At 40.7% G+C, this 26,920-nt stretch overlaps 1 protein-coding gene across 1 annotated transcript in view; it reads left to right on the top strand.

Moving 5' to 3' along the window:
* Nucleotides 1-21,278, top strand: part of PDIA5 (protein disulfide isomerase family A member 5) — a 182,042-nt gene extending 160,764 nt beyond the window's left edge. Inside the window, exons 13-15 of the mRNA XM_048484502.1 lie at nt 2,013-2,083; nt 15,481-15,615; nt 19,612-21,278. Coding sequence (XP_048340459.1) covers nt 2,013-2,083; nt 15,481-15,615; nt 19,612-19,692 — 287 coding nt within the window. The 3' untranslated portion in view covers nt 19,693-21,278. The remainder of the gene's footprint in view (nt 1-2,012; nt 2,084-15,480; nt 15,616-19,611) is intronic.
* The last annotated feature ends 5,642 nt before the right edge of the window (nt 21,279-26,920 follow it).

The raw sequence follows: 26,920 nt of genomic DNA, 5'->3' as shown, positions 1-26,920 counted from the left end.
GGTTGTTCCTATAACAGCCATTTCTCTCTGTTGTATACATAAAATTCCAGTTTTGTTCTATACTGACTAAGAAAGGAAGAGTGCCATCTATTTGCATGTCACACAGTGATGAGGCAGTAACATTTGAGAGCAGATTTCTCACTTTTACTATGGTAAGCTACCAGCACCCAATAATATGTCATATTCATAGATTATAAAGGAGACTAGAGTTGTTTGGGAGTAGATCTTATACACTTTTAAGAGTGCTTTTAGAAGTAACATTTTTTAAAAAAAAACTTTGTTTGGTGCATATGTACTTAGTTCTGACTGACTTAATTCCCTCCCAGAACTCCTATTCCCCACATGCTGAGATAAATGGCTGTCAGGAGGAAGAAAAAATATGTGCGTGAAGGGGAAGTCATGGCTGAAGTGAAAGAACTGGTATTGGTTTGAGTGTCAACCATGGAAGCTGAGATAGTAAGATCAGTTAGAAGCAGTAGCAATGGAACATACAGGGAATTTTCATAGGGAGAGAGAAACAGCAGAAATGTTTATATAGTATTATATAGTCCAATGTTTCTTGAGCCTATAACAATTTTGGTACAAGTCTAGGTTTGCCTCAGTGTCATCATAAAGTTCTGTGCAGCTGGCTGATTTTTAAAGAACTGTGTCACTTTTGAATAGGAGAAAAGTTCTAAAAAGATCACAGTTAAATGATCTCAGAAAAAATTGAGAAAGATCATCTGATACTTCCTTTACTGCTAAAATTGAAACTGCTTCATCATACATGATAGTTGCCCAAGATAAGCTCACCGGACAGAATATGAATTTGTTAGTAAATTGATCTAGGAGCATGATAAAAAGGGGAGCTCTTCACCCACTTCAAATATTCCAAAATAGTTCCATGGTCACAAGTGAACTTCAGGTCCATGGAAGCAAGAAACCTTCTGGCTACCAGCTTGTATTGGTAGGGAGCAAGTTGACAACTGAAAGAAAGAAATCCTTTGCAGTTACAAAAATGTTCCCACAAGGTGTAGCTTTTATAAATTTTCACTACAAGATATAAATAAGCTATCTACATAGATGCCTTTAAGAAATAATAAGACATTATAGGCCTGTGAAATGTTTTAAGAGGTGCTAGGTTAAAAAGTGTGGAGAGAGAGAGTATATCCAGTAGTGGGATCCCTTTTCTTTTTTAATGCCAATAAAGGCCTTCATTAATTCCTGAATAGGTGATGCTGGGGATGGTGTTTATGGCAGTGGTGGTCTTCATGCCACCTTCTGCGATTTCCCTGGTACCTGGCTGTTTTTAGATAAAGGGCAAGACTAGAGTGGTTTGGTATGATAGGGGTAAGGAAGTAATTCTATTCTAGAATAAGAATTATTACTTCACTTATGCTACTGTTGTCCTCAGCAAGAGGCATTATTGCTGGCTCATAATGGCATCATATTAGGATAACTGGGAAGATTGCTCCCAATATTGTTGAGTCGTCATTACTGTGGGAGTAAGTAGTTTGCACAGGAAGCTCTAGCTTCCTTTGATTCACCGGCAAAGAGTAGAATTATCTCCTGAACCCCCAGCTTTAGTCCATGCTGCTTCTTATGAATATATCTCCAGTGAGTGGGTAGGTAATGCTAAGTGGTATTGGTGAACTAATCTTAGAGTTCTGAGTGAATTAGCTGACTTGTGAATATTCTCACTTCTTGGATTGTATTTTGATGGCCGTTTAGAAATTTTTTATGGTGCTAAAATTCTTTATATAGTGGAATGCAAGTCATGTACCCGGATGACAGAGATGGCCTAATATTTATACTTCTTCCCTCCCTTGTAGGCAGAAAGAAAGAATGGTGAATTGTGTATACATGTGTATGCACAAATACCAAACCCACATGCAATATCATTCATGTTTCACATGTGCATGCTTTCCAAGCATATTCTCCACCGTGCACTTGACTAAATGTTTGAATTGGACATTAGTTGCCTGCTATTTATTTTTAAACCAATGTTTTAATTTTCCTCTCTTGACCCACAGGGTGCCCACACTGTAAAAACTCCATTCCACATTTCACCACTGCCGCAGAACTCTTCAAAGAAGAGCGAAAGGTAACCCTATTTGATTAATTTTCACAGCTGCTTATTTCTGCTATCAACTCATCCACTTTGTTTAATACCCAAATGCTGGGCTTGTATCTAAACAGAACAAAAAAATGTCTGAACCAATTAATCAGTACTGATATATTTGCTTCAAAAGCCATTCCACCGTTTAAAAAATGTTCTTATTTTAATTTGTTCCCTTGTTAAGTATGGTTTGGTCAACATTATTCTTGTACAACCTACTGTAACTTTTTCAGTCTCTGGCTGAGTCTCAGTGGCCAGAATCTGCAAAGAGAAAATGTGATAGTGAAAGAAACCTTAAGTGCAGGGGGAGCTGATGCTACTGCAGCTAACATTACTGCTGACAAGGCAACTCATTGCCTAGTTATCTTTTGAGCCACTGAAACTGATGTGATGACAACAGTGAGGGGAAAAAACAGCGAGGAAAAAATAGCTGACTTGTGTGACCTGTGGAATGTTCAGAGAAAGAGGCCTGCCACAGTATTGTGATCCTGGATTTTTTGGTGGTCTCTCATCCAAATACCAACTAAGGCCAACCCTGCTTCGCTTCCAACATGTGACAAGATCAGGCTATCCTAGGCTATCTAGGTTAGGACATCTTTTTATGAGATCCTAAACTTATTGTGCTCATTCAGGTCCTTCTTTGTCATGCCACTGAGCATCCCTGCTATTCTATGAATTCTCTGCAGCTTTATACCTCCTGACAAAGGCTCATTCGCTCCCACACAAATATGTGTGTGCCTGAGAGAGAGAAAGGCCTCCACTCTGTGGATGAGCCAAGTCATGTGAATCTTGATCAGCTTATTAGCACTCTGCCAAGACTTCTGTGTTGTTAGCATCAAGCAACGTTCATAAACAAATGAGTGCAATTCAGAATGGTCTTATTGGACAATGTGCTTGATTGTTCAGTTGCTGCCAGGTATTGAGAGAAAACTTTTAGCCATAGAGACAGTGATGGATGGATAGAACCCTTATTCTAGCTGAGAGTAGTTATAGCAGGAAGTGGAGAGGTATAAAGTTTAATAACGTGGAACCAGAGTTCAAATTGAGAATATTGAATTTGGGGGTGGGGGTGTCCTCAAGGCCAAGCACACAAGAAAAACAGCTTTATTTTTTCACTCATGACTTTTCAAGGTGCTCAAGAGTGGTAATTTTGGATTCCTTCTTCAATCATGCGCAGTCCAATTTCACTGAAGTGTTTCTTGTGATCTGCGAAAGTTTTTAATGGATATGTTACACCAGCCGTGGTGCATCACAAGAATGCAACTGACATTTTTTCCCTTGAATAATTCCTGTGCAAAATTTACATGAGCTTAGAAATGAAGTAAAAGAATTGTCCCTCAAATCCAGCAAAATATTTTCCATAAGATTCCATGAGTACTGACATTAGCCATTAATATTTGGTGAGCTGTTGTGAAGTCTATGGGAGTACATTTGTGTCTCCTATACTTTGATTAGTTTTTGTAAAAGCACGACACAATATCTCTGGACTGATAATCTTAATTTTAAAGAAGTTCTAAGTTCTTCTATAAGTTTAGGATATTGATACCATGAGGGAAGATTATATATTTTGTGCATGAGGATGAAGAGCTGGACAAATATTCACCCAACTGCACATTTTGGGATCCTAAGGTCCTTGAACTAGTCCTCTCTCCTGCAGTATTGTGACTGTCTGGGGAACTCATGGGTCATTTCAGATCCACAGTAATCCAACAGTGCCAGCCAGAGCAGTCTAAGGCCGTGGTGGCAAATCTTTGGCACTCCACATGTTATGGACTACAATTTCCATCAGCCCCTGCCAGCATGGCCAATTGGCCATGCTGGCAGGGGCTGATGGAAATTGTAGTCCATAACATCTGGAGTGCCAAAGGTTCGCCACCACTGGTCTAAGGTGTTTTCAGATGTCCATGTTTATCATTTGGAGCTTGTAACACCAGTTGACGACTTCCATGAGTAAAACAATCGTCACTCATGTGACACAAGGAAGAGCTGTCAGAGCAGACACCATGGCATTACTTTGAGAGATTGCACATGTTCAGCGATGTCTTGAAGGGATAGAACAGACTCACACTTTGGTCCTTATTCTGCCTGTTGGGGCTCTCTTTAAGTTGCACCTGTGAAATGTTTTATTGTATGCATATAACATTGCAATGTATGGGTGTGATCTGTTGGCCAATGCATGTTTATACATGTATTATACTTCACAGAGCTGTAATTGGCCGTGATAATAGAAATGCCCTTGAGTATATGGGTTTCCTACCTCATAATGTGTCCAGTAGTCCCCGTTTCCAGTGTACAGCTGCATGGGGCAAATGTGGATTTGTCTCTCCTTGATCCAGAGCCTGCAAATCCAAAGGCTTATCCAGGCCTGGTGGTTAGCCTTTGTTGGAAGCTCTGCATTTATTCTTTGTGACAGTTAACAAAGCACCAGCACAGTCATTTTAAGGCAACAAAAGATCTGTAAATACAAACATGCTAAATACACACACGCAGAATTCCAAACCCTTTTCACTGGTTTCTGTGTAACCAGAAATTTGTCATCTTTACTTAACTGCTTTCTAAACTGTTCTTCTGACTGAAATGTTGTCCTTTTTGATAGAACACTTAAGAGAAAAAGAATTAAAAGCCTGCCCTTTTTCATTCCTTTCCAAAATCAACGTTCAGCTAGTTATTCACTTCCATTTTCATAACAAAAGTCAATATTTGCTCCTGCCGAGATTTATTTTCTTGAATCAATAAGCTGACGTGCAGCAGTACATATTTTAAGAGGAGAGAAGCCAAGTATTCCTGCAGGAGGCTTTTATTATTGCAGCCTCTCGTGTCGGAGCTGGAAAAGCAGCCTCTCAAGAAGGAGCAGGGTGGGGAAATGTTTAAGACCAAAGTGGGATTCTTTTTGATGCACAGCAAGCAGGGAGATTTTTATTTTTGCTGTATGTGCAATTGGTTTTGAATAAATAATGCCAGATATCCTTTGGTAATTAAACCAGGGGAAAAAAATCTGCTTCAGAAAGCAAAACCTGGATATTGAACAGGCAGTGTCCATATACTCTGTTTCACTACCTCACTGTGGTCTTCTGTGCTCCAGTTTGTGAAGTTCAGGTCACTATACTCTTCCTCCTCCTCTACGGGAAGTCTCTTTGCATGGCACACTGTTCTTTCACAGGATTGCACAAGTCTTCATTAAACTAGGCTACCATGGCCAAATCCAACGTTTAACATGTAATTATGTAATTTAGTGCTACATATTAGCTGGTGGGAAGGCAGACCTCTTTATTCAGGTTGGCTAACAGCATTTCTAGTCACCTTCTTTCTTCCCACTCGGAGCTGTAGGTGCATCCTGATGTGTAAAGAATGAAATTCCAGAACAGCTAACCTTTTTCGGGGTGGAGGGGGCAGCTCCCTACAATTCATTCCATGCAGTCTAACCAAACTGGAACTCAGTTTACCATGATGGTGTGGTGGTGATTTAACTGACCACTTCTTGCCAGTAAAGTTATCTTTAAGGACTGTCCAGCTGGATCACTTCAAATCTTTATCTGTTCCAGGATGTGTCTAGTAGTGTCCAGCTAATTGCTTCTGGTATTCAAACAGCCATGGCGTGAGGGCAAGTGCCTGAGAACCCAGAGAGTCTATTTCACTATCATATTAAAATAGCTTTTGATAGACCTGTCCTTCATGCATTCAGGTTTTCTTATCGACCTGCTTTCTATTGCTCCCACATCAGTGAGACAACATTGAAAAACTTCTGCCCATATAAATAAGCTTTCCTGTGCTTAGCCCCTAGACCAGGGGTCTGCAACCTGCGGCTCTCCAGATGTTCATGGACTACAAATCCCATCAGCCCCTGCCAGCATCTGGAGAGCCGCAGGTTGTAGACCCCTGCCCTAGACTAAACTAGTAATCCTGGGGTTTCTTAGAAAGTGCATTGCCTGCATTGTTGGTTGTTAAGTATAATGTAGTAACAACTCATGTGCTTAGCCCAGATCTGTAGCAAGGGGGAACTGCACCATGTGTGCCCCTGTGTGCCTGCCCCTGCCATGCCCCAGCACTGGTGTGCTCCCAGGGCAAGACACACACACATTCCCTGGGCGCTACGCCACTAGTCTAGCCATTAGACTGTCTTGCAATCTCTTATAAACAAGGCAGGTCACTTACTGATGGAACTCTACCTGAATAAACTTCTCCTAAATGATTCAAAGCCAGGAGATACTCGTTGTGAATTTCCCTTCTGTTTCCCAGGTGGTTGTAGTGTCATTGACTATGCACTGATTTCTCTAAGATAGCGAACTTTCACACTGGTGTAAGAACTGACGACAATAATCTGCCATTACAAATAAAGAAGAAGGAACGAGTGGCAGGCTGCTTGAGTAAATGGGGAAAGATCTGCTCTGCCAGTGTCTTTTGTGAACTCTTCGACTGGATCCAACCCTATGTCTGTCACCTTGCTACTCCATTTTGGACAAGAGATTTCCAAGAGGTTTTCAAAGACAATGCTGAAGAGCATTTGCAACAATCAAACCACAAATTGGAGCACTGCAACAAGGTTAACGGAGAGTCTAAAAATCCCAATTGTTTTTCCTGTTAGTGAAAGGCGTTCCATCATTACCCCTTTCTGTTACTTTTCCAGTTCTGTGATGGCCTTTCTGAGACGAGGTGGAATGAGGGGCGGAACTTTTGCATACTAATATTCTAAATGTAGAATATTTGCTTATCTTTACCCTCTTGACCTAAAGTTCAGAAGAAATAAGCTGAACCTTGTCATATAACTTAAATAGCCACAGATTAGTGAAGGAGTGGTGTGGCGGACACCTTCATTGAGCATTGTAGTTCAAAGTATCAGATGATACTATTCAACAACAGACCCAAACTAGACATTCTGATACTCATGTAACTGTCAGATGGTAGCAACAGTACCATCTGTCTTCCCCCTCTAACATCTAGAATTACAAAGTATGTGATATCACCATCATGTTGAGAGTTTCCACACATACTCCACCTTGTTATTTTCAGGGTATAGAAAACTTCCAAACCAATTATGTGATGTACACATCTATGTTTGATGTTGTCAGAATAGAAGATATGAGGTCGTTGCTCAGTTTGTGTTGGAAATTCTAGTTCTGACCAAGGGCTTAAACACAGTTTCTTGAAATATGGAATGTGTGCTTATGCCATCACTATTGATATGACATAACATATTACAAAATATGAGGAACTAATGTTACCACTGCTGCTCGGGTAACATTAAGCGATTTTAGTTCAGGCAACGTAATGAGGTGCAGGAAACCGGTGTTCTTTGAAAACTGAATATTTTTATTCGAAAGTGATTGATACAGCTCAGGCAGGGGAACACGCGGCCGTAGCCGAGCGCAGGACCTTTTATACACGAAAATCAAAAGAGGGCAAGGGGGCAGGTAAGAGGGCAAGCCCCTTACCTTTCAACAATAAAGAAACATCAACACATAAAAGAAAGGTACAGCTACAACTTTGTGAATGGAGCCATGAGATCTCGCTGTCAAGCGTCTTCCCGCGAGACTTTACAAGAGCGCAGGAACAGGGAGTGAAGAGTGTCCATTCATAAAACTGGGTGAGGCTGTTAACACACCCAGGTATCTGGTTATCAGATGGGCTGCTTCCTTGAGTTATGTCCTGAGGCTCCCATGCCTCAGTCCTGCAACAAAAGAAAGTCCAAATGGTCCAATGATGGCCTTGGCACGTTCTTCAACAGCTGGGGTATCTGGGGTGCCGACATCAGATTCAATTTGTAATTCCAAAAGGGTCTTTGTTTTTGCTAAAGAGATTTACCGGGTGTTGGTCCAAACTGAATTTCAGGACTAACTTCCTTGGGTCTTAATATCAGCTGCTACAAGCTATTGCTTTTACTAACAGATACAAATATCTAAAGTAACATTTCTAATTTAAACATTAGATGCAATCCTAAAGAACTTACAATATAATAAAGAGCACCAACATATATATATATATATATATATATATATGTAAACAAGAATATCCTAAACTAACATTAATAAACCTTGAATCAACTGGAAAACCTAGTTAAGATGTACGATTGACATAAGCATAAACATTAGGCAAACAATAAATCCAACACTGAGGGGCTTACACTAAGTCTTAGAAGAAATAAAAGCAGGAAGAGAACCATGTGAAACATTGGCACAACCACATATACACGTCCTTTCCAGACCCTATGGAGACTTCTGGGTAACACTGGTCTCTGTGCTCTGGTTTTTAGCCAGTGCAGTCTGGCGATAGGCTTAGGAAAATTTTCCTGGCGGTAACACTAAGATACAGCGTAATTTCCATCAGTTGTTTATAAAAAATACTCTTGAAAATAAATTTACTATTTTTTATTCTCCTGGAGTATGTTTCACTTGAAATTCTGATCTGAACAGTTCTGACTTTCACAGCCGGAATCAAATGACTGTTGTGGTTTTCCGGGTTGTGGGGCCATGGTCTGGTAGTTTTTGCTTGTAACGTTTCACCTGCATCTATGACTAGTCTCTTCAGAGGCATGTCATGGAAAGATCTGCAAACCTTGTTTTCTCACTGATAAACTGAATCATCTATACTGGCCTCTGCAAGCAAATGGGTACTCCACAACAGAAATCAGAAGAGCTATAAAACTGAGAGGAAAATGCAATATTGAGGGACACCCCCCCCCCCAAAGGTATTTCTATTATACATCAAGGGGATCACTGATCAAGTGAGGAAACTGATGGAAAAACATAACATAAATATTTGTCAGACCCATCAGAAAAATGCAACAAATGCTATAGTCGGCAAAGGACAAGAAAGACCCCCTTACATCCACCGGAGTCTATTGCATACCATACAGCTGTGGACAGAGACTACAAAATGCAGCATTCTGCCAAAAATTAAAGAACATGGAACTGCTGACAAATACAACCTGAGATATCAGCAGTAGCTGAACATGATCTAAACCAGTGGTTCTCAACCTTCCTAACTTAATACAGTTCCTCATGTTGTGGTGACCCCCAACCCTAACATTTATCCATTTTACAAATGGAGAACACTGATTCAGAGAATCTTAGGTGACCGCCGTGAAAGGGTCATTCGACCCCCAAAAGGGGCCCGACCCACAGGTTGAGAACCATTGCTCTAAACCTAGCCAGACATAGGATCTTATTTGAAGACACACAAATTCTTGATAATGATAGTATGTCAGACTGCACCAGGAAACCACTGAAATCTGCAAACACCAGAACGGTGTTTTGTTTTTATTGTGCATGTGTTTGTATGACTCAGCCCCAGCCCTTTGGGAAGGAGTAAGATAGAAACTGAACTAAATAAACAATAGCCCCCAGATGTCTCCAAATAAGATGGGCAGAATACGCAGCAGTAACATACAACTGTTTTGAAGAAACTATATAGTGACTCCGAATGCAATGCGATTCTTGACATTTTTATAAGAATTTTCTAAAGATTTACCTTCTGCAATAAATTCTTACATTTTTCCTTCTTTTCTCTAGACTTGCAATTACTTGTGCCTTTCATATGAAAAATTAAAGCATTACTAGTGGTAAAGGCTATATTAAAGTGATTGTTTGTGGTAGCCTCTGGCTACGTGGTAAGCCGATCATCACTTTCTCCTCTGTACTGTAGAAGAACAGGGGAATTGAATTGGCTAAAGGGCTGCATCTCCACATAGAAAGGCTGAAGGGCTGCGTCTCCACATAGAAAGTTGCAGAGCTCTTTTGTGGTCAAGTGGTTTTCCAGATCCACCCTAAAGTATTACGTGATATAACAAAGAAGCCAAAGGAGTATGGTTTACCCCTGCTTTATAAGCCTCCTTGAACCTCCCTGTGCAGTTAGAGGGTGGTGGTAGCTGAAAGTGCTATCAAGTCACAATGGACTTAAGGCAGCCCTGTTGGGTTGTCAAGGCAAGAGATTGCCTGTCTTCAGGGGAAGGTCTTGGCCCCTATGTCCTTTTGCTGGAACTCTACGGGACCAGTTGGCATCCGTGGGAGACTAGATGGACTGGGCTAGATGGACCGCTGGTCTGATCCAGTAGGGCTCTTCTTACGTTCTCAACCCTGGACTTCCTTGGTGGCATTTCATCTATATGCTAACCAGAAATGACCTTTTTTAGCATCTGAGATGAGGCAAGATCAGGATTGCCTAGACCATCCATTGTAGGGTATGAATATTTACATTTTCCTTCAGAGACTCGAATCAGAATTTGAGATCTGAGGCTGACCAGCACATTGAAATGCACAGTTAGGAACAGGATGGTGTATAACTGCTTTTCTGAAATGAGATCCAACTTTATGGTTTCTAGAACAGTAATCCTGAGAATTTATATTCCTTTAAGGAACAAACAGTAGAGTTGTGTAAGGACATTTTTGTTTGCCAAATTTGTCTCTGGGCTTGTGTTCTGCATTACCATACATATTTGCTTGAATGAAATTCACTGTACTAGTTCTTCCAGAATTGTATTTCAGAAATGCCCATTAATAATCCTTTTTATGGACCCAGTATGGTATAGTGGTTACAGTGCTGGAGTAGGGTCTGGGACACCCAGGTTAGAATCATCTGTTGGTCATAGATGCTTGTTGGGTAAACTACCCACAAGATAGTTCTGAGGAGAAAAGGGAGAAGACAGAAAAAGGAGAGAATGGAGATAAGAATCATCTTATAATGATGTAAGATGCTTTTGCTCCCCACTGGGCAGAGAACCAGTGTGTGAAAGAAGTATATAAATAGTGTCACATCTATTTTGCCTTATAAAAGGCTAATTTTGAGGGAGTTCTTTTTATTTCTTTTTATGTTGTTGCCACATCTAAAAAGCAATTAAAGCCCTATCTCTATGTAGTGAAACAAATTGGATAAATTTTCCAGGACCCAAGGGATAAGTATTGAAGAGTTTGGTTTTTATGTTGCAGCATGTACTTAGCAAGAGAAGCAAATGTTTGTCTTTTGGGGAAACCATCTATTTAACATTATAAATATAATTATAAATATTAAAGGAATAAAAATTTTACTGTAGCAAAAGCTGTTATTGGCTTCCCAAAGTTCTTTCTTTCTGGAAGGCAACCAGAATGGAATCTAAATTGTAATGAAACTACAGAATAACAGAGTACATCTTAGGGAATATATTCATCCCTTATTTTTTAAAAAAGAAAGACTTGGGCCACTATTTTTGTTTAAGATAAGAACCAAGCAGGGACCTATTGTACAGCTGTGTATCTTGTCCTGCAATCCAAAGCCACGGTGTTAATTATATAAGCAGCTGTCTTCCCTGAGGCAGCTCGTTGAGAGAGGTTGCTATTTAAGCGGGATGTTAATTGCAGCTTGTTTTTGAGCCCTTGGGCACTTGCTTAAACAAACTCCATGTGAGTGATAGCAGCTTACCTTTTCCCCATGTAAGCAGCTCCACTAAAGTCTTTGATTTATTATGAGCTACCTTTGGTATAAAGTGAAAACCTCTAATGACATTCAGATGCTGGAACACTTTTGCTAACAGTTGCCTTATGGACTGCTGCCCACAGGTCACAGCTCTCTTCGGGCAGCAGCCTAAGTCATCAGTAGCCCAAATTTCAAATGAAAATAGTTATTTCTGCAGTTCTGAATGACTCCTGCTCATCATACAGGTATCAAGTTATCTAGACTTGAGCTGTTTTTTGCTTCAGCTGAATTAGACAAAGCAACAAAATTATGTTGTTCGCCGCCCTGAGCCCTTCGGGAGAGGGCGGTCTAAAAATCTAAATCTAAATAAATAAAATAAATAAAAAATAGCATTCCCCAATGCACAGGAGCTTGCATAAGCTGAAGGAGATGTTTAAACTGTGCTTTGTCGCTGCTCAGCCATAGAAGGCTCTGAAGTAAAAGAGGAATGTATTTCTTAGAACTGTGCATGGGAGGCAGTAACAATTCAATACTTAAAGGGGAAACAAAGTGAGCAAAAAGATCTAGAAGGGGGAAAAATCTGTCCTGTTAATAACTAGCAAGAGTGATGCTGTCCGGGTGTGAAGGGGTTGTATAGTTTTTACTGTGTCATCAGGAGACTGGAGATTATAATTGAATATTAAATGGCATATAATGATGGTAGTGCAGCTCAATGGCCGCCCGGAAGGCAAAAGAAGCATCTTGTGAGTAGGTTGTTTAAAAAGAAACCATGTAATAGAATGTTAAATTTTAAATGGCATTAAATTTCCATTCAATAGACTCTAGCCAGCAGTCACAATAAAATTAAAGCAGATAGCACACATCTCTGTATTTAAGCAGGCCCATAACTGTGGCAAATGATTTTTCTTTATGAAGGAGCTTGGCAATATAGCGAGGTAAATGTCTAACAGACAGAACAGTCTCCATGTGTTGTGTTGGGTCGCATGGAAAAAGATGAATATATGTTGATAATTTCTAGAATCTAATGCCCATCAGCCTTTCCCAGAGTCACAACCTGGTAGATAAAATTAGATCTGCTGAGGAACCATTTATATTCTACATTCCAAATACTCACAGGGTTTTTATATAATCTCAGTAGCCTGTAAAATAATTGTGAATGGTAGAACCGATGCGTATCTGCTAGACAGCTCAACTGAGGTCCAATCGAATATAATATGGAGGAAGTACAATGGACAAAGTTTTAGAATTAAACTGGAATCATGGCTTTAATCCAAAACTCTCTGGATAGCCTTTCAGACATTGTGGCCTTATGAACTTGAAAGCCCATCAGCTACATGTTCTGAGAGTATGTTGTCTCCATGATGGACCTGATACACACCTGCCATTTCACTGTTTTGTGTGAATTGTACAACACGTGCATTTTCTGTTTGCATAGTCTCTCAGGGTTCTGGTTTGTGTATAAAGAAGCATGGAAAATCCACATGTCCAATTAACAGAAAACGAACAGTGACCCTCATATCAATTAAATCATCCCCAATGACATATTTGGGAGGGTCTCAGTTCATATTAACACATTGTCTGAAGAGGATTTATATCTCACCCTAATCTGCCACCCAGGTTTGTTGGAAAAGATAAAATATTTAAATAATTTCATTTTTCTGTTTATTAGTTGTCAAAGTTATAATTTTAAATTGTTTTTAATGTATTTTGTTGTTATTATTTTGCGTACATTGTAAGCCGCCCTGAGTTCTGTAAGGCAGCTAAAGAATGTTTTATATAAATAAATACTACTTGAAATATGATTTCATTGGAGGAAAGTTAGGATTCTAATACAGTAGGGTATTGCATGGTACTCTGCAACTATTGAATTGCATGGTACTCTGCAACTATTGAATTATGCACATCGGTTTCTGTGTAGCATCCCCTGTCCATGTAGCATCAACTGAGTAAAGGATGGCATGCATTTAGGCGTTTTACGCACGGTTCAAATATCCCATGATGGGGCAGTGAATTATCCCAGTTTGTGCAAGATTTTTGCACGGTTCCCAGTCCTAATTCAGGGCTGCCCCGCGGCATTTCCCTTATCCTGGGATTTTCAAAAATCTCCAAATTGGCAGTTCTTTTCAAATATCCCATGCTGATCCCACTGCCATTCAAACACTGCAGAAGCTGGGCCAGTTTATTTTTCTTGCCTGCTCTCCCTGCTCCTGCGCCCACCTCCCTGGGTCTCCCATTCTGATGTCACGGTCCTCTCCCTGTGCACCGGCGTCTTGATGTAAATACCCACAGTCATATTCATCAAAATACACAGACTGTTTCTCCACTGCCGCCCCCATTCCTCTCCATCTCGGTGAACAATGAGCTGGCTTCGTCCTACTGGAGTTTATTTAGCAGACTGATAGATCCATGCAAATATGCAAGACTTACATTGGTCTGGTGTCTTGGTCAGTGAACAGTCTATATGCAGAGTTTGTCCATCCAACTTTATTTGTAAAAAGGGAATGGTCTGATCCTTCTTTCCATCCCGAGTTTATCTTGTGTGCTCAGTGGTTTGCGCCCAGAAGAAAACTGGTAAGAACTACATATCCCATCATGACAGAATCTCTTCACCAATGTGTACTGCTAATTCATATATATTGCTATACTAAAATAACTGAACCCTCTTGGGTAGCACACTATTAAATTGCATTTTTCTGTCCATGTTTCTAGAACTGCACTAGTTTGACTAGTTTTAATGTTTTTAGCAGCTTGAATCCAACAGAGGATTTCTGCAGATGGAAATTGCCAATTTCCAATGCCCAGTTGCAGTACAGATTGCTGTTTCCTTCTTGTGCCTGGGGCATCCCCTACCCCCCAATCATTCCCTTTGAGCAGCATTTCAGGTTGCAGTAGGACAGGAAGGTAAAGAACCTGTGGGCTGCAGATGGATATCTCGTCCATTCACAGAAATGATCAGGGTATTGAAGCTAATGACTTTTCCAGATCTTTTATGCAGATTTCTAAGCTATTTGTATGCCTTCTAGAAGATATTTTTGTATATAGATAGCTTCAATTAGGTATTGGTAAGAGTGTTTAATGGAGGAGGCAGTTGTGTATACCATTCACACTTCAATAAGCACCACTAGATTCTTCCTTACTTCCTTCCCTCCCAACACGCCCTGTTTCCCCCCAGTTTAGAATGGATATTTTGGGGTACACTTTTAGGGGAAAAAATCAAACTTCAGGCATAATAGAAAAGCAGAGAAATTTTTCTGTGACATATGTGTTGGACCACACAGGAAGCTGTCTCTGTGGTATTTGGAGGCTACAGACAGCTTCTCTCTTGGCTCAGTCATTTAAATGGCAATGCCTCCTGTGTCTCTTTCTTTTACATAAATAACTTTGAGTGGCTTCTTGTGCATCATTAACATGTCAAAGCCTGTGGTTTTCTGTGCATATGAGGCACATCATACAGAAAATCAGTCATAGGTTGAACATAATATTATTTAAACCTAGCTATGTCATAGGTCCAATGTAATTTTCAACTTACAAGTGTCTAAAAAAACTGTTTGTGTATATGAAAGGCTAGTTGATCACCTGAGATTCAAACCAGCTTGTGAGGGTGCACCGTTCTTGCACAATGATTTCTAAACTTCCCTTTCTACAAAACAAACCTCAATATCAGGGGTCCCTCTCCGGACTAGCATCACACCTACCCTTCAGAAGGCTGCCTTTCTGAAGGAAACAGTGTCCTTCTCCCTGTACGCAACAGGAGGGGCTTTCTGCTTATTTGGATCCCATGTGTAGTCCTTGTTCTCAAGAATTTGATGTATTTACTCATCCTGTTGTGGCTAGAATTTAACAGCTTAATGGTGATAAATGCTTGGCTACCTAAAATATTTTTTTTGACTTGGACTGAAATAATACTTCAACCTTTCAGCTTTAAATTGCGAACTCAATTTAGCTCGTGTAATGGGCCAGACTCAGTGATTTCTCTTCTTCTTTTCTTTCCTGTGTTACAGATTGCCTATGCTGCAGTGGACTGTGCCAAAGAACAGAACCATGACCTTTGTAAGCAGGAAGGTGTGGATGGTTACCCAACCTTTAATTATTACAACTATGGGAGATTTATAGAAAAATATAATGGAGAGAGAGCGGTAAGCATATGGTAGGATTCTAAAGTAGCTATTGATGTGAGTAGAGCCTAATTCTCTTAAGTGCATTAAAGAACAAAAATAAGATAAAAGCAACAGCAGTAATCTTGAGAACATTTATTCCCAAAGCAAATGTGCTTGTACATTTAACATCTGCTGAGGCCCTGTCCCATATGCCCCCATTTTTGGGTTTAAGTTTTGTTGCTGCAGAAGATAGGGCCTTTTCTATGGTTGCACCCAGACTTCTTCCTGGCTTCTTTAGGCCACCCACATTATGCAGTTCTAAGTGTTAAGTAAAATGGTTTTGGCAACATTTGGGGTTGGCTTCAAACCAAATATTCCATGAATGGACATTTTCATCAATTTCCCCTTCCCACTGCAGAACTTCCTTATGTTGTTTCTCACGTCCCTTATCACCCAGGAGTGGCATTCCATAGAAATCTACAGATGCAGTAGGAAAGGAAAGGCAGGGAAGTTCTATTTCACTAATGAAAAATACAGTTACAGTTGATTGACTGCCTACTGTTCATAACAGACATGAAGTTCAGTTGGGAGATCTTGAGCTACTTAACTTGCTCTCAACTTAACCTGCCTCAGTGGTTGTTGTGAAGATAAAGTGGGTGTGAGAAAACCAAGTCGACAACTTGAAGCTTTTTGGAGAAAGGGCAAATCCATGTGAGAGAACCGGCACAGTATCTTGAGCAACACTATTATTTTGGGGAAGTTGTGGGGTTTCCGGGCTGTATGGCCATGTTCCAGTAGCATTTTCTCCTGACATTTCGCCTGCATCTGTGGCTGGCATCTTCAGAGGATGCCTTCAACAATACATTGAACTTCTCTACAGGGAGAAATTGTTCCAAGACACACGAAGATTGGAAAAACTACAGATCAGGAAAGATCCTCTGAAGATGCCAGCCACAGATGCAGGCAAAATGTCAGGAGAAAATGCTACTGGAACATAGCCATACAGCCCGGAAACCCCACAACATCCCAGTGATTCTGGCTGTAAAAGCCTTCAACCATACGTTATTATTTTTCATTGTGTTTAGTTATTTGTTTTTGATCATATTGTTAGACACTTTGGAGATATGTATTAGAGAGAAAGGTGGGTGTAATTCCCTTTAATAAAATAAATACAAATACACAGGGACATGGTTCCATTGGACAGTACCTCTGGTTGTGCATGGGAATATTATTAAAAAAGAATATGAAGGATTCCCCCTGAAAAAGCTGCAAATGAAATGCTTAGGGGTTGCATAAATTATTAAAGAATGTGTTTCTGTCTATGCCATGTTTCCTTGCCTTCAGAAGTAGTGTGCCATGTGGTGTGGTAATAAGGGTGGTGCTCCAACGAAGTCTCCTCAGTACTCAGAGATGGTTATTTGGATCTTTGGCTTCCAGCCCATCTGTCATTCTGTAGTTAGAATGGGCAAAAACAGGATGCCAGATCAGTGCAGAATCACTGTGAAGGAATGCTGAACACATTCTGCAAGCAGAGCTTTTTAGAAACCTCATTTAATTGTAGGAGTATCTTCCCTGGCAGTTGTAGAATGCAGCTGTTTGGTTATTAGATAATTTGTGAAAGTGGAGAAAGAAACATCACCAAAAGCTTCACTGAGCTGGATAATACATTTCAGACAACACTTGTAAGAGCAGGTACATTTCTAATCAAAAGCTAGTTCTTTGGGATGTTTACTGGAATCTCAAATTTCACAACTAGTGATGCATAACATTCTGAATTAAAATTGACAGATGCAGCAGACGAAATAACGGTGGCTCCATTCCCACTACATCATGTGTCCAAATAGATCGGATGAGTTGTCAGGTCTAATCTAAAGCTCTCAGAAATTAATGGGAAAGCTTGCAGACTTCTGTTGTGCTTTGGCTCCAGCTCTCGCTGTCTGGGGTATGGCCTCATGATTTTGATCACTTGAAAAGAGACAGTGGGCTGCTGATTTTGGGTCAAGTTCTTTGCTGTAGCAGTGCCTAATTCAGACTGTTGTATACCACATCTAGAATGTAGTAATCTGCTGTCTTATCGTATGGTTGATCTCTGAAAATTCTTACTTTGAATTATTCTTTCAGAAAAGGTTGCGTGAAGTGGCAGGAAGATGGCTGCCATCTTGAAACCAGCAGAATAAATAGGAGGAAGCGCGTGTGTGTGTGCGTGTGTTAGGGGACGGAATCAGGGAATGAGGCCCCGTCTTTAACTGCAAGATAGTATTCTGCCCCACTGAGAAGGAGGAATGACACAATGGTGGATTCTGCATGGTAGAAATATTATGGGTTGACAAAGGGAAATATCCTGGTTTGGGGAAGTACTTTGCACAGACCCGTTCCCCAAACCGGGATTGACTCATTATATTTCCCTCAACCTGGGTTTTTCGAAAATTGCTAAACTAGCAATCTTTTTTCCCCAACCTGGGTTGAATTCGCTCCCAAGTGAATAGCATGGGCACCCAACCGCAGTAGCGTACCAGGCCTAAATGGGGGCATGACCACCTCTCCGCACCTCCCCCCACTTATGGGAGCCAGCAAGGAGGTCAGGCTCAGGGAGCCGCTCAGATGGGCACTGTGGAGCCACCCACTGCCAAACTCCCCCCCCCCCGGCCTCCCTGCAGGCTGGCTCCTGCCATCCCCAGGGCCTGGGAAGGGCAGAAGCCAGCCTGCAGGGAGGCAGGGAGGGTGGGGCGCCATGGTGGGCAGCCCAGGCAGATGCTGTGGGCATCTGTTGCCAAGCCCCACCCCCTGGCCTCCCTGCAGGGAGACCGGGAGTATGCAGGGCTCAGCAGCATTAATGCTAATGGCGTACCATTAGCGGTACGCCACTGCCCAACCACTTTATTTTTGCGCCCATTTTCCAGCTTTACGTCATGTCAGTTTCATTTCTGCTGAGCTGCCAACTGGTGTCTCATAGGCCACTGTTGCCTAAACATCCCCCCTCCAAGTGCATACCTTTGTCAGCGTTAGTGGGAGAAGTGGGTTACGCCACTTCATGTGCCCCACATGTGTCATGGTTTCAATGCCCTAAACTTTTTTTACACCTTGGAGAAATGGAAGCGGGAGGACCTGCTTGGGTTTCCAAGGTTGATGTAGATTCTCCACCAATTGGAAACCTTTAGCAGAGGGTGGGAACGGGCAGAAGGGGAGCTGTGATGATGGAACAGCCGGTCAGAATGCAGGAAAAATGGGATGTTTGCACATGTATGTATGCACATTTGCATTCTAAAATAATAGTGGATTTGTGCAAAGGGGCAGAAAAAAAAACAGATTGTCCCCCCCCCCCCCCACACACACACAACTCAATTCCTTCACAGAATTGGGCACCCATGCGAAGGACAAAAATGGAATAAAATGGACTTGGGTTCAAAAATAACCAATGCAATCCGCTATTATTATGCTGTGCAGAATCCACCAATGTGGAGCAAAGGAAACTGAGGCCCCTTCCACACATGCAGAATAATACACTTTCAATACACTTTCACAATTGTTTGCAAGTGGATTTTGCTATTCCGCACAGCTGCCAAATGCATTGAAAGTGGATGAAAAGTGCACTATTCTGCATGTGCAGAAGGGGCCAAAGAGTTTTGGAATGCTGAGAGAGCCTCCAGTGTGGCCCTGAACTGGAAACTGAGGAGGGCATTGGAAATTAGATGTGTGACAATAGACAAGGATTGAGGGAAGTCAGAGGGTAAGATCAAGTAAAGCAAGGAAACGCCTGCAGTCAGCAATCTTTATGCTGCTCATGCCCATGCCCACCTGGGATCAGAGAAAGTAGAATAAAATATTCTCCTACTCTGACCCTCACTTCATCCAGAAGAACCTTAGCACCCCCAAATTAAAGCTCTTACCAGCCAAGGTAAAAGAGTCTTCATTCCTTGCTCTTTATTCTCACCTTACTGTATCTAAATTCATTGTCCCAAGTTTGTACCAAACTGTAGAATAATTTATTTCTCCTCAATATGTAACCAATATTTTTCTTTTTCTGTGGTATTCTAGGAGTCCGGATTCTCCACTTTCATGCGAACACTCCGAGAAAGAGACCATGAAAGGATAGGCAAGAGGAAAGACGAGTTGTAATTTCTGCCTCAAAGGATAAGTTCCACTGCACTGTGAATAGTCTCAGGGCCACTGGTACAATGCCTGAGATTTCACATCTTTTGAAAAAAGACTTTTTTATATAGAGCCATTCCCGTTTTCTACCATTTTGAAATAAAGTGAAATCATTTGATTTTTAAAGAAAAATAAATGACATCATTGTTGCCATATTCTATGGGAAACAAAACAAAAAAAGAGCATTTCCTCTCCATGTTATGCACCTATGCCCATTGATTTTCCTATGCAATCTTTTTGTAATCTGTAGGTTTGATAGTGATTTCTGTTGACAAGGTAATTTCCGCATTTTGAATTTTTGACGAGTATTCTATGTGAAATGGTTTTGGAGAGGAACAAACTGGGGGGCTTTCAAAGTAAAATGCAAAGGACACCATCCACCAGGGACAAGTTCCTCTTAAATTAATGTACCATTGTGAAAAAGCATTGTGGACTCTGTGGACTCTACCTAAAGCCTCTTCAGGTGCAACTATGAATTCCACAGTGCTTATTTCGGGAACCAGATGTGCTTGTGAGGTGTACTTTTGATCTGTATAGTCCACACATATGGGTAAGTGTCAGTCAGCATTTGACCCTCCTTCCTCTGGCCTGACTCTGTGTGCCTGACAGACATCTGCAGAGATAAAGAAGCAAGAGCAGTCCCACGATGGTCACATAGAAGCACTAGGAACTTGCTTTCCCCACCCCAACCCCCACCCCCGTTCCCCCTCTCACACACAAAGAGGACATATGTTTCCAGTGGTACTTGTCAGAATGGCACTGGGAGCATGAGTAATTGCAACTAGGACATGCCCCGTACAGTTTTACAAAAAAGGTTGCACCTTCTTTTTTACTTTTTAGAGAGATTTGGGAACTAATTTTAAGGTGCTCAGGGATATAGTTAATGAGAAAGAGTTAATAGGGAAAGAGTTAATGAAGAAGCATAGGCCATTTCAGATCTTAATTGACTATAATGGTGTCTTTTTTCTTTTTTTGGTAATCTGCCGTACCTGAACTGTTTACATATCTTTATAGAATGTATGGGTTATTTCAAACACATGTCTTTTAAGGCTGGCACATATCAAGCGCCAAATGAATCTCAGTGTCTGTGTTTGCGTTCATGTTGTCAAATGCTCCTGTAAACATAGGGGTAGGTAGTGCAGGTGTAAGGTTCTTAATTTATGATCAGACCATATGAAAAATGCATATTTGCTAAACACACTGTTTGATTGTATGTTTGACAGAGGCATTGATATTTTTGATATAAACAAACCATCATGCAACAATCCTTGTTTACGTTCCAAAGGCTTGTCCCTGTGTGTTAAATACAAAGAAGATATACATTTTTTAGAATTCTATAGAAACAGGTTGTGCTTTGAAAAATAATTGTTTAGCCAAGTCAGCTGTGTAAGAAAATACAGCATTACTAGGACTAGCTTTTACAAGTGCGTAACAATGTGCCGATTCTGTGAGGTGAGGGTGATTTGGACATTGTATCTTCACAGGGTTTGTTATATTTTTCGTGATTTTTCCAATTTGATCAAAAAGAATAAAATATTGAAAATACTGTTTAATCCCTCCTCTCATCCTTTGACCAATTCTGCACCATGTTATCTGAAACTGTGCTCAAAGCTAGACAATCTTGCTGTTACAATGAGCCAATGGTGTCACTTTGAACAGGTCCAGCATCTTTATTATCTGCTTTTCCAAAGTCCTGGAAGAAAGGAATTTGGCCTCTGTCTTTTGCCCTGTTGACTGCTGTCCTGCCTCTTTCTCCACAGTGAAGAAGGATGTTAGTTTGTCTGACTCCTCAGCTCCATCTAGTGGAGGACCCCAAGAAATCATGCAACTTAAAAAAAATACACCATAACCACGGACTCTTCTGTGGGATTTTTTTTTTGTCAGTGCACAGGAAACCTAGGAGGGAAGTGCCCACATGCACAATCTGGAGGATAGGAGATGGTAGAGCACATTGGTAGAGCACATTGGTAGCTAAATTGTGGGGCTTCACACAGTATTTATTTATTAGATTTAATATGCCGCCTTCCCCTTCCAGGTATGAAGGCTCCTCTACAAACAGGAGCATTGCAAGACATTGGGAGAAGTTGTTGGGGATAGAGTTCAGCTGGATTGTTCCCCATGTATGTTGCATTTTGCCAGACATTACAAGTTCTGTTCTTCCAACCCTTCAAAAATGAAACACGGCAACAGTATACATCTGGGCTGCCAAGGGGACTGTGGGAGGAGACCTCACAGGAGTTCCCACTACTTTTCATTCTCAAGGCACTTCCTGCTTTCCCTTAGCCCAATTAATGCTTCTGGGCATTTGGCACTCATTAATTTGTTGGAGCCCCTACTATGTAATCACTGAATGATGATAGCCGATTTGCCTTGTGTGGTAGTAAGCTTGTTAACCATAACACAAATCTAAGCAATGGTATCATGCCAAACAGGTTCCTTTATTAGGCTCTGCATGAACTTACCCATTAGCTAGACAATTACCGGTAGCTGCCCACAAAATGAGTGGTTTTTCTCTCACTGGATAGAACCTGTCTGTACCACTTAGTGCTATCTTCACTTTTCCCTTCACAGCCATTTTTAGCTGGAGATTTTTGCCTGTATATAAAGCTATGGGCAAGGCTGTGACATATCCCTTGTACTACAGCCTTAAAACATGATTAAAGAATGCATCAATAATATTTTTTTTCTGAATCACCAGGAACAACTGCTTACTTAGCACTGTTGAGGCCCTTATACATAGCAAGAGTAGTTGGATAACTCTACAAGGGGGGAGTGTCGAGGAAGGAAGATGGTTGTGCCCATTTTTCCTAATTGTGGTCATTTCCCCGAATCCTGCCCTGACTTGCATGGCTCAGACTACCCTGATCTCATCAGATCTCAGAAGATAAGCAGGGTTGGCCCTGTTTATACTTTGATGGAAGACCTACAAGGAATACCAAGGCAGAGGCAGGCAGTTGCAAACCACCTATGTTAGTCTCTTGCCTTGAAAGCCCTATGAGGTCACGATAAGTCAGCCACAACTTGACAACACTTCACACACACCCCTAGACCTGTAGCATACAAAGGCAATATGAAATTGGTTAGATTCCATTCCAACCAGCTCCTGATCTAACCAAATGGACTTCTAATTGAAACTTCGCAAATATCCTTTTCAAAGGGGATACAGGAATGCATTCATATTTCCCTGCACTATAGATGTAATTTAAATAAAACAAGCTTCAAAAACCATTCCAAATGGCTTTGGATAACTGGGGAGGAAAGTGTGTGTGTGTTTGTTCAGAAATGCCCAACTTAGCATGGGCACTATCCAGTCAGTTCCTGACACAGTCATGCCAAAATGTTCATCTACTGCAGCAGTGCCTAACTGTCTGCATCCGAAGGCTGGCTTCTCTTTTCCAGAGGAGACTTTAAATGGTATAAAAATCTCAGAAACCAGTAGGGCATAAAATATGCACATAAAATAATGTTGCCTTCAATTTTAAGAGAAGATATCAGCTGCATGTACGGCAATTCAAGTACAGAATCCAATACAGAATAAAATACAGAATCCAAAAGATTTCAACTGAGCATGTCCCCATTTTAATAAGGTCGCCACTGTATTATCCTATGTCTGAGAAAACTTTTGTTGTGTGGCTCTCCAGTATATGGTGCAATATGGAAGTGTGTTAGAAAAAATCCAAACAAGAGAGAAAACCTTAAGAAAAAACTCAAAGCACTAAGAAAACTGCTCACAATTTTTTTAAAAAAAATGAAAATTGTACCATAAGCTTGCCTTCTAATTTCTCCTTTAGGCAAACAGTATAATCAGGCATTTTGGGTCATTAACTTTTGACTTGTAACCAAATTCTTCTTAAATGTTTATACACCAAGTAAGCTAGTCATGTGGCTGGGCTTGGTAGCCAACTACTCTTTCCTATTAGCCTGCTCTAAAGTCCAATCCCACCATCTATCTATCTCACATTTATTTATGTAATTATTCATATAGGATATTTCTCTGAAATCCCTCCAGAGTCTTGCTCAAGGCAACTTACAATTAAAATAATGTAGCAATATAAAACAGCAAGCCATTAAAACAAGCAATTGAACATAAAGAGCATAAAAGCTATTCATAATGCACTCAGACCTGAAGCAGACAATTTAAAAAGCTGGTAACCCCTAATTAAAATTTTATTCCTCCTCTCTCTGTGGAATTCACAATAGTGTACCACAATATTATCTGCAACAATATTATCTGTAGACTAATTTGTCTTTACAATGCTGTGTTAGCAAAAAGAAAAAAATAAGCTTGATTTTTTAATTGTTCATTTTAAACCAGAATTTGGAATCAGATGTACCGAGATGGGCAGACTTCAAGCTTGGCAATTATTTTAAAAAGGGACCTTAAAATCTGCTGATTAGAGACACAGCTCACTTCTTTTCCTTCCTTCCTGTTCTAAGACAACTTCACAAAAAAGATTATTTTGTTAATGTCTCTTCTCCACACCTCTTAAACATCCAGGCCTTTTCTTGTGGTGCTAGCCTGATTTTATCACATTTCAGAAGCTAAACAGGGGTGACCTTGGCAAATATTTGGTTGGGAGACCTCCAGGAATACCAGGTTGTGATGCAGACACAAGCAATGGCAAACCACCTCTCAAGGTACCTTACCCTGAAAGCTCCTACCAGAGGGCGCCATAAGTTACATGTGACTTGGTGGCAAAAAGCTTCAGACCTTTAGAATTCAGATCCAGGTTGCTTCAATCCAAAGATTAGTCATAGCCAGTCACTGAATCCACAATAGAAGGGTTTTTTTTGGTTTATTGCAATTTTTAAGGAACACCAAGAGATGTTGTAGTGGGTTTTCCGGGCTGTGTGGCCATGGTCCGGTAGGTCTTGTTCCTAAGTTCTCTGCCCATATTTCAAGGCAGCTTGCCTTGCCAGAATATTTAAAATAAGCCAGAATATTTAAAAATAAGCATTTGTCAGGAAAACTCCTTATGTGAAAACAAATATTAATTTGTTATTCTTTTTAAAGACAGATTTCTATTTAGATACATAACATAGATTAAATACTGTAGGCTAAACTGCTTTTCAGTCTGCTTCCTTCTCTCCTAGGGCACTTCACACCAGATTTTGGCCCTGCCTTCTCTAATTAAACAGCTTAGGAGTTCAAGTGGATGCCACTGGTCTGTAGTGGTGAACGCTTTTGTAGGCCATTAGAGTTTAATTGTTCATCTTGTTCAGAATCATCTCACTCAGAAGACATTTTGGCTTAAAATGTAATGGGTCATGAAACTATAAATAGGAGGTAAATTATACTTGCACGTAACTGAGGCAAGGAAAGGAAGGGAGATCTTCCAAAGGCTGCATAACAATGCCTCCAATGGGAAAACTGCATTCCTTCATTTTCATGTCATTGTGAAGTAACCGGTTGAAAAGAATTACTTGTCTGAAGCACAGTGAGCAATTGTCCAAAACGTGCACCAAAGCCTGTGATTCGGAGCAATCCCAAGAGATGAAGTCACCATTGGCAAGGTCCAACTTAATTTTTTGGTAATAAAAGTCTCCAGTTCTCACCAATTAATGCAGTTATGGACACAGCCAACGGGGCAGGAACTCATAGATGGTCTATTTATGGCAGACAAAGTGGAACTTGGTAGACATGGGAAAACCCACAATGAATGTCTGTAGTCTGGGGCTAATTGTTCTTTTGTCTCTCCTGCATAGATGGAAAGGAAAAGGCATCCTCGTTCCAACATAAATACTGTCACCATGCTTTTTTCTCACAAGCAAAGATCCAGGCAACTCTTATACTTCAAAGGATGATTGAAAAACCTGTACCATGGACTATATTTGCTCAAGGGAAGAATGAGTAGAGAGGTTCACTGTACAAATATACACATTTCACAGACATTTCTCAAACAACCTAACCACAATTATGGAACAACCTTCAAGAGAGAGTTGAAGAAGGTTTTTATTTAGGACCATATTTGATTAATTTATTAGAAGTCCTAAATTGTGGTTGTAGATGTTGGAATTGTATGTATTTTATCTGCCTTAAGTACCATATGGAAGAAAGGCGGCTAATAAATGTTTTAAGTAAATAACCATAATGCTTTGTCCATCACGCTATCATAACATCTGTATTAGTATGAGCTGTCTCTGTTAGTACTCCACAAAATGTGCAGAAAGGTGGCTAGGCTTTCCTTATTTTGCAGTGCCCCTTATTCCAAGGATATGTATTAAATTAAAGGGAAATTGAATTCCACTCTGTGTGATGAGTGATCCATTTACATCCTGGGTCTCCTTTTCCCTTACAGCACTTCTATGCTGCTGATGTCCTTGTCAAAATGGAATTTTGCTGGGAAATGCAAAGCAGCTATCTTAAACCAACCAGATGTACAGTCAGCATTTCCCCTCATTTTGGAAAATGGTCCTACTAATGGGAATAGAGGAGGAGAGTATAAAAGGTGAGAACTGAAATTTTCAATCCTTGTTAAATGTAGCAGGCTTTTATCTAGTATGGTATTTTCCCCTAGTACACAAAGATTGCAAGAGACGGGTCCTACAGGTCCAGATCTTAGATATTTGTTGATATGGTGCTTTTTGGTGGTACAGTCCTCAAATCAGCTAACCCAGTTAATACAATTTGTGGTGGTTAAAACCAGTTACTGAAAAACAAAATGTAGAAGAAACATTAATGGAAGTTGACAGCCCAGAAGGCAGACAGCAAATCTAGTCCTGATCCCTGAAAGCACCCCTAAATAACACTGCTTTCACCTGGTTTCTAAATACCAGCAGGGACAGAGCACTGTGAGTCTACAAGGCTTCATATATCAGCCCAACCAAGGCTGATTTTACATACTATCTACATATTATTCTCTGCTGTTCCTCCGAAAAGCCCAGAGCAGCTTATGTACAGTTCCATCTGGTCTCCTGACCAGGCAGCTTTCAGAGCCAGGCCTTCAGCAGTTAGAAGTGGGTCATGTGCCTTCAAACCATCATCAAACAGCTGCACTCTGGCTTGAAATTCTTTGGGATCAGGTTTATCAGATCAGAAAAAATTCAAAAACTCAAAAAAGCCGGGAGGGGTGGGTGGGATCCCATATCATTATAGGATTTGGGCTTTTTAGTATTTTTTTTGAAAATTTCCAAGTCTTTAAACTTGAACTTAAAAAACACCCCCACCCCCACCCCCAAATGGTGCACAGCCCTA

The sequence above is a fragment of the Sphaerodactylus townsendi genome, linkage group LG02, assembly GCF_021028975.2.
Source record: "Sphaerodactylus townsendi isolate TG3544 linkage group LG02, MPM_Stown_v2.3, whole genome shotgun sequence".
NCBI classification, from domain to species: Eukaryota; Metazoa; Chordata; class Lepidosauria; order Squamata; family Sphaerodactylidae; genus Sphaerodactylus; species Sphaerodactylus townsendi.
Note: the sequence above shows the minus strand (reverse complement) of the source record. Positions and strands in the feature narration are given on the sequence as shown.